Source organism: Neomonachus schauinslandi, chromosome 8 (genome assembly GCF_002201575.2).
Source record: "Neomonachus schauinslandi chromosome 8, ASM220157v2, whole genome shotgun sequence".
In the NCBI taxonomy this organism is placed as follows: Eukaryota; Metazoa; Chordata; class Mammalia; order Carnivora; family Phocidae; genus Neomonachus; species Neomonachus schauinslandi.
The window spans coordinates 111,308,068-111,322,736 of NC_058410.1; the positions used below are offsets into that span (position 1 = coordinate 111,308,068).

Below are 14,669 nucleotides of genomic sequence, written 5' to 3' on the forward strand. Positions count from 1 at the left end.
TGCATTACATTCATGGGGGACTTAACTTGACCATGTAGCAATTATTTTCTCACAGAAGTTATCATTCTAAGCAAAGGTGAAAAATTCGGAATCTTAAGCCCAAAATATTCTGACATGTGTTGTAAAATTATATCCTGCATTACTGATAACCCAGAGAGGTTCAATAAAAGGTTATAACCAGTTTGAGACTGAGCGATAAAATGAATGGGAGTGAGGGGACAGCAGAAAATGACGGGATGACACAAAATAAGCTGACCTTTTCTGGTCACAACTGTTGGTTGCAGGCTGACATTTATGGTCACCTAAATCTTCTAAGATTGTTCCTGTTGATATTACAGTACAAGTAATAACTGCATCTCAAATTTAAATTTGGCTTATGACAGGGGAATATAGATTTGTTCAGTATGGGACCAGCATCTAATGGTCCAGGGTAGCTGACTAGGGGAGGATGATAGGCTATTTTCATTACTGCCAGATTATTAGCTGCCAAATTCTATGTTGTACCCAAAAGAAACGCGCATTATCTCTTCACCCATGTCATTTATTTTTCTTCAGGCTGCATATTTGTGTGGGATGGTGGGAGACTGGGAGAGAGCAGGAGATAAGCTGGCCTTTCCGGGGAACCATTCTGAGTTGGCTGTCCTGAGAGAATAGGGCTGAGCACCCAGACTAGGGAAGGTAGAAGAAGTCACACCTCAGACTTCTCAATTTTCTGTCCTCTCTCTGTCATGGCTTGAATCTGCTAGTACAGCAGAAGCAAGGCATCCTGGCTCTGTTTGAAAAGGAACAAATATCTTGCATGTCGGATATGTGCCAAACAGGGTGCTAGGCCCTGAATAGATGAAGATAACTATGGCATGCTCCTTGTTCTTAAGCAGCTTGTGATCTAATAAGGCATACAAACATGCAGAGAGGTCATTTCAGTACATTGTGGGGCATGCTGTGATAGCGGGATCTATACAGATTTTATTAGTATCAGCATTTGATTGTTATGCAGAAAGTGCTGATAATAATTTGATTGCTATGGAGAAAATGTAATTAGCGAACAGTGTGTAATTTTTTGTATCTTTTAACATTTTATTAAAGTATAAGTTGGTTTTGTTATTTTAATATGGTGCTTTTTTCTCTGTTTTTCCTTTTGATTCATAGATCTTACTCATACTTCATTGAAGTATCAATGGATGAACTTGATTGGATCAGAGTGATTGATCATTCACAGTATCTGTGTCGTTCTTGGCAAAAGTTGTATTTTCCAGCCCGTGTCTGCAGGTTAGTTCTCCTGGCTAATTAATGATTTTGATGTTTATTTAAGGAGATGTGAACCTTGAGAAACGGGCTACATTTTTTTTTGTCTCAAAGAAGAAGACTTTTTCAGGATATCAGTTACCAGATGCATCCCAACTAAAAAACTTAGGGAAAATATGGAAAATGAAGCATCTTAATTCTAGAGTATACTGTGGAACTGTTTATCCACAGTGTTTTGTGCCATACTTACGCAGAAGACATGCAGTGAACAAGAAGGGACAGAGAACACAGGAGAAGTGGAGATGCTCTTTAAGCTCCATGCTAGACACTGAAAGCAGAGTGATTGTTAGGGGCTGCGTTCTTCCCACAAAAGCCGCGGGAGATATTTCTGGAGGCTTCCCGGTAGTCCTCAGGGCCAGGAGGAGATTTTTGGATGTTAGTGTGCACGTTCTGAATATCTGTGTTCTTTTCCTAGGTCAGTGCTTATCAGCAGAGTTTGAGAGAACAAGTGTGTCTAGTGGGTTGAGTTTGGAGCAGGGAAGGTTGAGCTGGTGGGGCTCCAGGCTCACAGCCTCCCTTCAGCCAGAGCACTTTAGCTTTTATTGTTTTTATGCATTGTAGCCCCATGGAAGGTTGTTTTTAAAAAGTGTTGATGAGCTACTGTTCTGATATTTCATACTGTTCCTTTAGGTTTAAGCCATCTTTTAAACTTTCTGAAATTCTATAAAACCCGTACAGTTAATGAATTTGAGAGTTGGGAAAGGTAGACAGAGGCCCCCGAAATTCTGCTGTTTTGTTTTTTTTTTTTCTGTTGTAATTTTCCCCTTGGAAATTGCCCTCAGGTATTCCTTACCTTAAAGTCAAAAGATCAAAGGCAGAAAATGATTGGTTCATTTAGTCCGGTGTGGCAAGAGGTGAAGGAAAGGTGTATGGTGGGTGTAAACCAGGGACAATGTGGATCTGGCCTCTTTACCCCCTTCTGTCCCCACCCTCATCCATAACCCCAGCTGACCTCCCACTGTGGCTGATTTGGAACAGGTGGGGATGCCCCATAGCACTTACTCTCTCGGTCAGAAGACACCCTTATACTTAGTAAACTTATGATCTAACAGCATCAGGCTGAATTCTTACCTCCACCAAAGGAACTCCATAAAACCTTACAGCGTTCTGGTACAATAAAGAATGTTGCCTACATTTTTTTTTTTATTATTATTATGGGTATGACTGGACACAATATTGTTACCCAGGGATCCTCTTGTGTGAAAATGAAGAAAATCAATTTCATTTCCCCAAAGAGAGACTAAAGTGTTGCAGGTCTGGCAGTTGCTCTTTTATCAGAGGAGTTTTGAATGGATTAAAATGAGAGGGACAAGAAATTGAGTGAAGGTTTTGTATCTCAGAGCTGCCTAGGGATATTTTGAGAGTGACAGAGGGGCCCCAACTTGGAGGAGGAGATTGAGTCTGCATTGACTCAGGTTATTATGGTTGTATTGGATTAAAAAATAAGCAGCATAGCAACCAAAGCATCTGATGTGGACTGAAGGACTGTGTGTTTGCATTTAATTTGAAACAAGAGGAACATGACTCCCAGAACAAATCATCATGAATAGAATACTAGCCATGACAGAGTCTGTGAGCTTTACCCACTTGAAAACTCCTGCCGCACGGAGAGGGAGATGTGTGCCCTCGGTCATGATCTCTGGCTTTTACAAAATATACTTACCCTTCCTTATTAATGGGCATTATTTATTTATACTCCCATTTGTTATTTTGTTTCTTCTGTGTGGCCTTGCTTTTGTTGATGTAACTTTCATGGGTTACAGAGATTGGCTGTGCTCATAATGCTGGTTTTTATCTTGGTACAGCCAGTCCCCAACTGTGGTCAAGAAGAATTGAGCAAAGGTGATGCTAGAGATAGTGACAACAGGAAAAGGAAAGAGTCTTGATATCCGTATTAGTTAAGAAATAAAATTAAAAAGATTTATAACCATGTTAACATATATTACTACATTCCTTTATAAACTCTGCCTTTTGTAATAGGTTGGGATTTGGGTAATATTTAAAAATGAACCTAAGAAAAGTCTCCGTTGATTATCCAAGGGTGTCTTATACTTGGTGTTTCTTTTCTTTTCGTAAGATTTATTTATTTATTTATTTATTTATTTATTTATTTGAGAGAGAGAGAGAGAGAGAGAGCAGGGGGGAGGGGCAAAGGGAGAGGGAGAGAAAGTCTCAAGCCGACTCCGTGCTGAGCACAAAGCCCAATACAAGGCTGGATCCCACGACCCTGAGATCATGACCTGAGCCGAAACCAGGAGTTGGTCACCCAACTGACAACCCAGGAGCCCCTATACTTGGTGTTTCTTATCTTCACAATCATTTATTGACTATCTAAATAATGTTCTAAATACACATTTTCCAGGGACTTCACTGGGCACATATAAATTCTTTCACTTTGCCTTATTTAGTTAAGTTGCACATTTGTATGTCACCTTTGTTTTTCAGTATCCTTTGAGTATTTGTCTTGCCTCTGATACTAAAATTAAAACTTCTTGGAAGTAATAATGCAATATATGTTAAGGAAAAAAAAGAAGAAGAAGAAGAAGAAGGTAGCGGGAGGGGAAGAATGAAGCGGGGGAAATCGGAGGGGTAGACGAACCATGAGAGACGATGGACTCTGAGAAACAAACTGAGGGTTCTAGAGGGGAGGGGGGTGGGAGGATGGGTTAGCCTGGTGGTGGGTATTGAGGAGGGCACATTCTGCATGGAGCACTGGGTGTTATGCACAAACAATGAATCATGGAACACTACATCTAAAACTAATGATGTAATAATGTATGGGGATTAACATAAGAATAAAAAAAATTAAAAAAAAAAAAACTTCTTGGAAGTAAGGAGTATGGATTGTGATCTTTTAGTATTCTTGCGTAATACTCAGGCTATGATCTAGTATGCAGTAAGTACTCTAAATGTTAGCACAGGATTCATGGGGTCAAGGCACTAACTGTATAATGAGGAGAGATGGATTCAGCATTAATATGTATATATATTCATTGGTACTTTTTATCCATGTATTTGTTAAAATGTGTATCACTGCTAGAAAGGTCTCGGTACATGGTTTACAAATGTAACTTTCTATATTTTCATGAGGAAACTGAATTTTGATGTTAATCCTGAAAGATATGAGTATCATGTATTGAGGAAAGATTACATCAAATATATTCACAAAAGAAGAGAGTCACTGTGAGTTGGGGAGTGTGAGATTACCTACCTCTCTCTGAGTCTTGGCTGGATTGCATGTAAATTAGCACTGTATAGTAAAAAAAACAAAAACAAACAAAAAACCATGGGCTATGGAGTTAGATAGAGCTCTTCTCACTCTCTGATTTCATCAAATCCTGGCCTGGTGATCTTAGTAAAGTTGTGCCTCTCCAAGCCCTTGCTTCTATACCAGTAAAAAACAGGAATAACAACACCATTTATGAGTCTGCTGTGGAGGGTTTAGATGACATAGCATGTGTGCAAACATGGACTACAGGGCCTGGCCCAAAGTAGAGGCTCAGTTACTAGTGGCTTTTATTTTTTTTGTTTGTTTGTTTTTATTATTTTTATTATTTTAAAATTGTTTTTATTATTTTTTTTTCTTAAATTTTGAGACTCTCAACTGGTGTTTGACCTTCAGAGAAAAAGAGCCATTTTTGCCATCCTCTCTGGCCGTGGTGGTGCTCACTGTGAGGAAATTGTTCCTGACCTCAGGAGCCTAGTCTCCCCGACACGTTTCCAGATTGCCAGTCCATACACAGCAGTCCAAAACATGCCTTAAACGGTTTGCTCCATCTTTATAACCTGCCCAGTGGTGTGTTCCCAACAGTTTTAATGTATTTTCATTTTGGTAAAGCATTTTTTTTTTTATTGTAGCAAAATATATATGGCATACAGTTTGCCATTTATATATCTGTGGGATGCAATTCAGTCCGCTCTTCACCTCACTAAGTAGTGGACATTATCTAGTGGCAATAGATAGGATAACGTCAGGCTTCAAAGCCAGAGTGATTGCTCCAACCGTAATGGTGAACGGACAGAAATGATCTGCTCTGTCCTCCTGGGTCCTGTTTAGGAATGCGTTGTAGGTTAAGTGGGGACTGCTCTGTGTGGCCAAAAGCCTAGACTAATAACTCCCCCCGCTCAGCTCCTTCCTGGGGATGAAGAAAAGGGACTTGTCCATGTTATTAGTATGGTCTTTCATATGCTCTCAGAACCGTGTTCTGTCTCACCGGCTTTCTCTTTCTCAGGAAAAGGCCATTTCTGCTTCAGCTTTACATTGTCTTCTTGGCTATGTAGGAAGCTCTCTTCAAGCCCTTCCACGGCTTTCCTGGATGCCAGAGCCCAGGGCTGAACAAAAAATACTAATAAGGAGTGGCAAATATGGAGTGCCCTGAGGTGTTTTAAAACACTTTCTGGCTGTTTCTCAACAGGGTGCTGGTAATTTGGCAGCCATATAATGTTGCCGAAATAGGAGAAGACTTGAAAACATGGGTGTGAGACGTAGAGGTGGATTTCAGAGCCTGCAGGTGGCTGGTAGCTGGAATCACAAAAGTGTTTCTGGGCCAAAACCCAGGAGTTGAGGGAAGGAATAGCACCTGAAAGCACAGCCTGTTGAGAGAGGGAAGAAAAGAGTAGACAGCAAACACCTTTGCTGCAGGGGCTGGGCAGAGACAGGAGAGCGGAGTCCGAAGGGGCAGTTACTGAAGAGAGGCCAGAGAAGGCCCTGGAGGGATGGCCACAGTTCAAGCAAGACCGGGCTTCTGCCTTTCATTTTGTTTTTAAGTACCACAATGGAAATGTCTTGTTCATGACATTTTTATTATCAAATTATAATGTAGGACATATTTTAAATATTGGTAAAGCTTGTCCTCTGGTAAAGTTGTATCCAGTTTCTACCAATAGCACATGAAAATGCTCTGTCTCTGAGCCCTTAACCACTGCAGGCTTGTCAACACTGCCAATGTGAGCTATGATTTGTTTAAAAAAAAAAAAAAATCTTAATTTAGATTTCTTTTATCATCAGTGAGGTACAGTATTATTTAATAATGGCCATTTGTTCTTTCTCATTTATGAAAAGCCTATTTTTATCTTCTGCATATTTTTATTCTGAGGCAGTTATCTTTTTCTGTCTTATCAGAACTTTATTTTGATATACTGATATACATATATACACCATCTTTTTGCCTGTCATGTATTGTGCAACTTGTTTTTAGTTTTTCCTGTTTTACTAGTACTTTTTGCCATATAGAATTTTACTTTTTAAAAAATGTAGTCCAGTCTCTTAATTTTTTTTTTTTTTTTGATCTCTGGTGGTTTGCAATCATGTTTAGAAAGGTGTTTCTCACCCCAACATTAAAGAATGTTATATTTTTATAAGTTTTTTCTACTATTTGTTATTTTCATCTTTATATCTAGATGTTTAATTCAGCCAGAACATTTTTTGTGTGTGTTTTTAGGTAAGGATAGTCAGTTGATGAGGACTATTTAATAATTGTTACTTACCACAGGAATGTGAATAGTCATATTTATCATACGCTAAATTCTAGCATATACTCTACTCTGTTTAACTGATTTCTTTGCCTATAGCTGAAAGTGTTTTAATTATTGTAGTTTCCCTTCCCTCCTTTTTTTCTTTTTTTAGAATGAGATATTATAATGTGCCAAATGTGTCATGGAGAAAAGGAAGGGTGTTATAGAGCATCTGCCAGCCTGTCTTCTGGTCTCAGTGGTCGCATTAGAGGCCATAAATGATGATAAACATCTCACTAGCATGGTTCTACTCTCACGTACAACAAGAAATTTAGGCATGCTTCACCAGCTAAGGAAATAGATTTTTCTTCATTTATTCATCTTTTGTTCATTCATTCATCACTCACTCATTCCAAAATAAGCTCCTACTTTGTGCTATGCTGTACTTGATACCCAGGACACAACACCTGAAGAAGACTAACACGGTTTCTGCTGTCATGGAATCTGGGAGGAACCAATCTCAACAAGTAAGAAGAACATATCAAATCGTTTTAAGTGTTGTAAACATGGTACTGTGATAGGGACTGGGTTCAGGGGAAGGCATGTGTGGGTGTTGGGGGGAGATATTTGCAATAGGTGGTCCGAGAAGGCCCGAGAGGGGAGATGGTATTTTTGACTGAGGTGAAAGGAGTGATATTTTCTGGTCATTGTTTTAGATATTTAGCCTTTTTTTGGTGTACATTGACTGTTAATCAGGAGTAACGGGTCTACTGTTAGAGGCCTCATTAGATGAATACTAAAACTGTACTGTGTTTTGGTATAGGGCACTTTAATCTCTTTTATTGCTACCATACATTCCAGGTCCATCCTCATCTCTGCCATCATTAGAGCAGTATAATTTTTTTTTACCCATCTTCATTAGATTATAGTACCTACACAGTGCTGTAGATCTACAGGACATAAAACAAATGAGAAAATAAACACTGCTATTTATGGAAGCATTCTTTCCCAACTGTATTCACATTGTACAAAAGCTGTGTGTCTTTCTTTTCTCTCTTGATCTCCCCTGCCCCCATAACTGGGCATTGATATATTTATTTACCTTTAAAGGAAGGCACTTTTACATTATTCATTGGTTGACCAGGATGCTTTAGAATTGTAGCTAGAATTATGCTGAGCCTTTACTTTCTTTATGTGATTGTCGTCTTCAGAATTCAAGAAATGCCTTATTCAGATATAAAGGAAAAAGGAATAGTTTCACTTTAAAAAAGTGATCATTTTCATTCATACTTAGTTTGAATTGTACCCCTACCTACAACTTTGATGTCGTAATTGAACTAGCATAGAGCAACCCTGCATTCAGAGGAACATTTTCTTCTTAAGACTGCAAAGCAAAATGTAGCCACATGGTGTCACTAAATCATAACAGTTTTACTTGTGGCCAAAGAGAGGTTGAAATTGCCTTTTTTTCTTTTTTAATCAAACGGTATTTATATATAAATTGTTCTGAAGTCTGTGATTTGTGAAGTAACGCGTGAAACTGTTTGTACCATTTAAGTCTTTCAGCTCATGTGAAGCATTAATTACGTCCGAAGTCCGTAGATATACATGCAGGTACTAGCCGGCTCTTGACTCCTCATCTACAAAGTGTAGCACATATGTGGGCCTCTGTAGTACAATTATTCAGTTTCATACAAATAAGGTTTTTTTTTTTTAAATCTTCCTTTGGAATTTTGAAATAAATAGAAGAGGAACTCAAAGGAGATCGAGCCATTAAATATTTATAAGGAATCAGGGAGCAGAAGAAAGGATGAGGAAAAGACAAGATTACAGGAGCTCAGGAGCGACAGGAAGGGGACAGTCTAACATTGAGCGTCGTCTCTGGCCAGACACATCATTACTTTGTGTGATCCTCACAATAGCTCCACGAGAGAAATGCCACTAACCACCTAATTTTACAAACAAGGAAATTGAGCCTTAGAGAAGCTAAATTTGCAGGTCCCTCGGAGCGCACAGTTAACATCACAGTCCTACATTGCCTCTGCAGGATATGAGGTAAAGAATCAGCTCTGGTGTAGCCGAGGAGGAGACATGCAGCCCTGAAGGAGCTCTTGTTGCCTCTTGGGCAGCAACAGTTTCCAGGAATGCCAGGAGAGAGGGCCCCGAGTGGCCCCAGCCTGCTCTGCTAGCCCTGGGCACAGCCGCCCCGACTACGAGGCTACTGACCCTGTGGATGAGGATGATGAGGATGCTGAACAATTGGGGACGTTTTCACTTTTAAAATGCTCCAAAGGGAGTGTAGCAATCCTTTATCTAGGTATGTTTTGTCAGTTTGTCAATAGAGCTTTGAATTTTCCGGCCCTTTAGTTCCTAATAAGATCATTTTAGACTTTATTATTACATAGTGAGCCTGATGTTCTTACCTCCTGATTTGTTTTGCTTCCACTGTATTTAGAAATATATATTATGGAGTCTCTTCACGAGATCTCTTCACATCCTGAATTGCTGTTTTTCTTTTTTAAGGTTTAGAAATTCTCTATTTATTTTCACCTACAATCCTCTTATTAGGCCAAAAGAAAAAAAAAAAACCCCGCTGTGTTTTATATTCAGTAAGACCTTTGAGACACCGCTGCTTGTGCTTAAGTTATTCAATTGTATCCAGGCTTTTTTGTTTCATTTTGTTTAAAGGGTAATAACAGACCGAACTTTTGTGTGTGCAATGGAGGAGTTGGAATATAAGAAAACAGAACAGGGTTGTCCTTTTCCTTTGCATTTTATTTTATAATTTTAGAATGTAAATTAGTGTCTTTTAATAAGCCTATTGTATGAGATGATGTTAATAACACTAATGACCTGTTATTATTGCCACAAACAGCCGTTGTCTGTTTTTCATTCTGGAAGGGCAAGAACTATATTTGGTGGTGCTGATAGTTGCTTCCTAAGCAGTTAGGCCCAGGATCAAGTTCAGACAGCAGCTCTCTGGTTGAGCGTCAGAATCTTTTTTCTCATGCTTTCACTGTCCTCAGTACTACTCTGTTACTTACAGCATTTATTCATGTGGACATTCATTCAACAAACATGCACTGAACACCTGCTGTATTGTAGGCACTTAGGTTAGCTGTCAGGCATAAAAGGATGAACAGGACACAGTCTGCTCTCCTAAGGATTGCTAAAGTAAAGTATCGATAAGTGTAATAATAAAGGAGTATATAGCTTATGCAGGAACATAGCTGTGGGGGTTCCTACAGAAGAGAGGGTTTGAACTCAGTCGTAAAGGACCAAGGGATTGAGCAGGCAAACAAAAGGAGGAAGGATGTCCTGTGTATGCAGGACACTTGCCAAAGGCAGAATCTGCACTGGATTTGGCCAGACCTGAACTCTTTTCTCAAAACTCTCCCATCAGGCGCCTGGGTGGCTCAGTCGTTAAGCATCTGCCTTCGGCTCAGGTCATGATCTCAGGGTCCTGGGATCGAGCCCCACATTGGGCTCCCTGCTCCACGGGAAGCCTGCTTCTCCCTCTCCCCTCCCCCTGCTTGTGTCTCTCTCTGTCAAATAAATAAATAAAATCTTAAAAAAAAAAAAAACAACTCTCTCATCATTGGGTCCTTCTGCTTCCCTAACTTCATCCTTGGTTCTTATTAAAAATGCCTTATTTTGTCTCACCAGTCAAAGTCGTCTATTTACCACTTACCTTCCCATACCTCCCTAAGCTCTGAGACATGTACATGAATAACAATCCTTCTCTCTTTATGTGACCTTGTAGAATTGTTTCAGGGATCTGGGACTTGGTTTTATTTAAAGTTATTTTTTTTAAAAGATTTTATTTATTTATTTGAGAGAGAGAATGAGAGAGAGAGAGCACATGAGAGGGGGAGGGTCAGAGGGAGAAGCAGACTCTGCTGAGCAGGGAGCCCGATGCGGGACTCGATCCCGGGACTTCAGGATCATGACCTGAGCTGAAGACAGTCGCTTAACCAACTGAGCCACCCAGGCACCCCTAAAGTTTTTTTTTTTTAAACTTCTTTCAACAGGATTAGAAGACTCCATGGGGAGAACTGTAAATTAGGTTAATTTTCACAAATAATATTCAGAGAATAGTAAAAATTCCCAAGAAGCAGAGAAAAAGGACCTGTTCTGGAGCCAGGATTTGAGTCAATGTGTCTTTCGCTTAGAAAAATAATGCATTTCCATAGGTACTTCATTGTTGAGTACATGCCACCAGTAAAGAAAATGACATTAGTGTATCAGTTTTCCTCCTTGAGATCTCTTTTTGGAACCTGTTTTGGTACTACATTTATTTATGGAACTTAGGAAATCCTGAGCAAGGAAGCCAGGGTCTGAGCTACTGGGCATGGGACTGTGGGTCTGTCAAGTAGAAAGCGAGGGAGAAATAGAATACAGAGCCATCTGGGACTCTGGGCTCCTTAATATGAGTAAGGGGCCTCCATCATAGGTGAGCTATGGAACTGGGAACCGGAACCCAGGCATCAACGGAAATGGTGAGAAAAGTTTTCAGGACCTCCCACACAGTTTCCAGAGTGAATGAGAAAATGCTATCAATGGAGTCAAGCTTCACTGACTTTGCTTTTTGAAAGATCAAGAAGAGGGAAGGACAGCTAGATCTCAGATCTTGGAGGTCAGAAAAAAAGAACTTAGACACAGATTTATTTGTGAATTACATAGTCATTTCTGATCCTGTTTACTTTGGAAATGGTAATCTAAAGAAGATATTGGTTAAGTAGTTAATAATTTCTCAGTGGAGAGTTAGGCCTATGTATATTAACATTTCACCCCACACGGCCTAGCAGAGTTTGCTCTGACCTTTTAGCATTTATAGCTTAAATCACCCAATTTGGCCATTAATTACATAATATATCTTGTATGCCTCTCTAATTATTTTGTTGTCTCTGGACCTCACTGTATATTCCTTTGGTAGTAGTTGCTCATCCGGTATGTTGGTGAATCTCTTTAGCCCTCTAACATTTCTGAATGAAGGTGCCTGAATAATCTATTTTTCTGAAAAATCCTTTTAACATTGCTGGTTTTTTTGCCAGTGTTAGAAGGAGATACCAGGAAATAAGATTTTGTAATATTTCTTTCCACAGAAAATATGCTCATAGAGGACTGTATGTACAAGTCCCATGGTTAATAAAACCATCAGAGCTTTCTCAGTGATCATAATAAATGGTATAAGTTCCCTAGATCAGGGTGCTTTCTGTGGATACAAGGTTGGCTCAGGGGAGAGCGGACCAGAAGTGAAACCGGATTGCTTGTCTGCTGCCAGAAATTCTGGGCAGCATGCCAAACTTGGTTCACCTTCTAAAAATTCATCTCCCAATATGAAAATAGAGGGCTCGATCCCTGCAAGGAATGGTGGTAGCGTGAACACTTGGACTTCCTTCAGCCCAGGGGACTTGGTCGATGTGAGGAAAGGTGGGGGAACCGATCGGTGTGGCCTGGCAGCTTTGATCCCATTTATGAATGTAATATTTTCTTTAGCAGTCTTACTTCATTATGTTTCAAATTATAATTTCATAAGTTGATCATTGTTCTTCCAAATAATGTGGGTCATATATACACATGAATATGTTCTTCCTGATAGGAAGCTGTAGGTTTAATTTCTAATAGTCCTAGAAATTCTGTGCACATTATGAAGCTATTAGGATGTAACAGCTGTTTTAGTTCTTTCACCCTGCAAAAGAAATGTGATGCAGACTAAAATGATCAGTAATTATGTATTTTGAAAGGTAAAGCTCCGGTTATAGAAAGAGCTAATTTACACATTAGATAGTGATAAAACTACAGTATGCTATGAGTTTCAAAGTTAGCATTATCTCTTGCCTAAGACTATGAAAGAGAATCTGTGCCAAAAGACATTTTTCCCTCTTTGAAATCCTCTTTTGCATTGCCTATTGTAATTTTGAAGTTGCAAATCAACAGTAATGAAGAACTGCTTGATACTTTTCTAAAGAAAAAAATTAGAAGGAATGTGAGAGGGAGTAGGATTTAGAAGGATTTTATTTTATTTCTGTTGATCAGTGCCTGCCATCTGCCTTCCATTTAATGTTGTAGAAGCATGCATGCGTTTCTCAGTTCTGAACAGATGATGTGCATGGTTTGTTGAGATATATGTGTATTCTGGATGTGTGTGTGTGTATATATACCTACAGTGCTTAAAATCACACTTAAAGTGTAAAACAGATAATGAGTCTCCATTTTGGGCTGATTTGCATATTCGGCTCTTGTACACAAAACAAAAGACTACAATGACACTGATTTTCTTTTCTACTTTAGAATCAGCACTAACCAGCTGTCAACAAATATTTTGATTAAACACTTTCCTTTATTGGGGAACTTTGGGGCACATTCTTTGCATAAACATATTGTTTTCTTTGATTTCAAGGGACATATTTTCAGTATGATTCATGGATGCAGCACACCGGTAAGCTGTCATGCACAAAAATATATTTTTCTCTGTAAACTTCCTTTTTACCATTGATTTCTCTAGGGCAAAAATGTGGCTCAGAACAGAATATTCCAACTCAGGATATTTGCCTGAAATAAAGGTGGAAAATAAATGCATAAGCCTGCTTTAAGTAAACTGAAAAATTTACAGTATAGATTCCCTAAACTGGACTTTTCCAAGAGATTTTTAAAGACTTAACAGTTCCTCTAGTACATTTAAAATATGATTTGAGGATAGACATTTTAATACTTTGACAAATATTCATTTAGTCTTCTGTGTTTAATCATACATAAGCATGTTATTTATAAAAGTGGTATTATGGAGTATATACTATTTTGAAACCTTGCACATATATATTTATATTCACTGTGGCTGTTGTTCCATGTCAGTCCATAAACATTTGCTTTATCCCTTTTAATAGCACAATATTCTGAATTTGCTGTTTTTTACCTAACAATCCCCTACTGAGGGACTTGGGATGTTTTTAGTTTTACTATTATAGAACACTCTAGTCTTTGGATACTTATCTGATTATCTCTTCATATGGGCAGAGTCAAAGGATATGATCATCTTAAAATGCAAAACATATTGGTAAATGCCATCCAAAAGCATTATACCAGTTTATTCCTACCAGGAGTATATGATAGGACCTATTTCTCCATATCCTCATCAACAATGAGCATTATCATTGTTTTTAATCTTTTGTCAAGCTGATAAGCAAACTGGTTTCTCATTTGTTTTATTTTGCAGATTTTTTATTGTTTGTAAAGTTAATTGTGCATCTGTTTGTTGATAAGCATCTGTATTTTCATTGAGTAGACGAAATTTGAGTCGGCCTAAAAGAATGGGTTGAATTTTGATTGGGTAATTTTAGAGGGCTTTTTCTGTGATGTCATCTAGGAAAGTGATTCTCAACTGGGGGTGATTTTGCCCCCCCCCCCCAGGGGACATTTGGCAACACCCAGGGACATTTTTGGCAGTCACAATTGAGGGGCAGGGTGCTACTGGCATCTAGGGAGTAGAAGGGATGCTGCTAAATATCCTACAAAGTACAGGACAGCCTCCTATCACAAAGAGTTATCCAACCCACATTGTCAACAGTGCCAAGGATCAGAAACCCTGACTTAGGAAAAGGTTGTGATAATTCCATATGTGAAGGGGGCTTGAATTAGGGTGTCTTTGGTTAAAATAGAGAAAGAGAATAGCTCAATGTGAGCTATTCAAAGAAAAACAGCTCAATGTGACATTCAAAGAAAAACGAGTCAAACTCAATGACTGGTTGACTATGGAATATTAATGACAAAAAGTTGAGGCAAAGAGAGCTTCCAAGTTGGGAACCTAGGTGGCCAGGAGGTGGGATGATATTGGTGGACAGGAGTTGTGAGGGAGCCAGTTTGAGCTACTTGCAGAATTAGTACTTAGGAAACAAATGGTGACACTCAGC

At 39.0% G+C, this 14,669-nt stretch overlaps 1 protein-coding gene across 2 annotated transcripts in view; it reads left to right on the plus strand.

Annotated features, from left to right (window-relative positions):
• Positions 1-14,669, plus strand: part of BTBD9 (BTB domain containing 9) — a 423,191-nt gene that overhangs the window by 56,730 nt on the left and 351,792 nt on the right. For both annotated transcript variants that reach the window (XM_021684707.1, XM_021684708.1), the window contains exon 6: positions 1,150-1,269. In XM_021684707.1, coding sequence (XP_021540382.1) covers positions 1,150-1,269 — 120 coding nt within the window. The remainder of the gene's footprint in view (positions 1-1,149; positions 1,270-14,669) is intronic.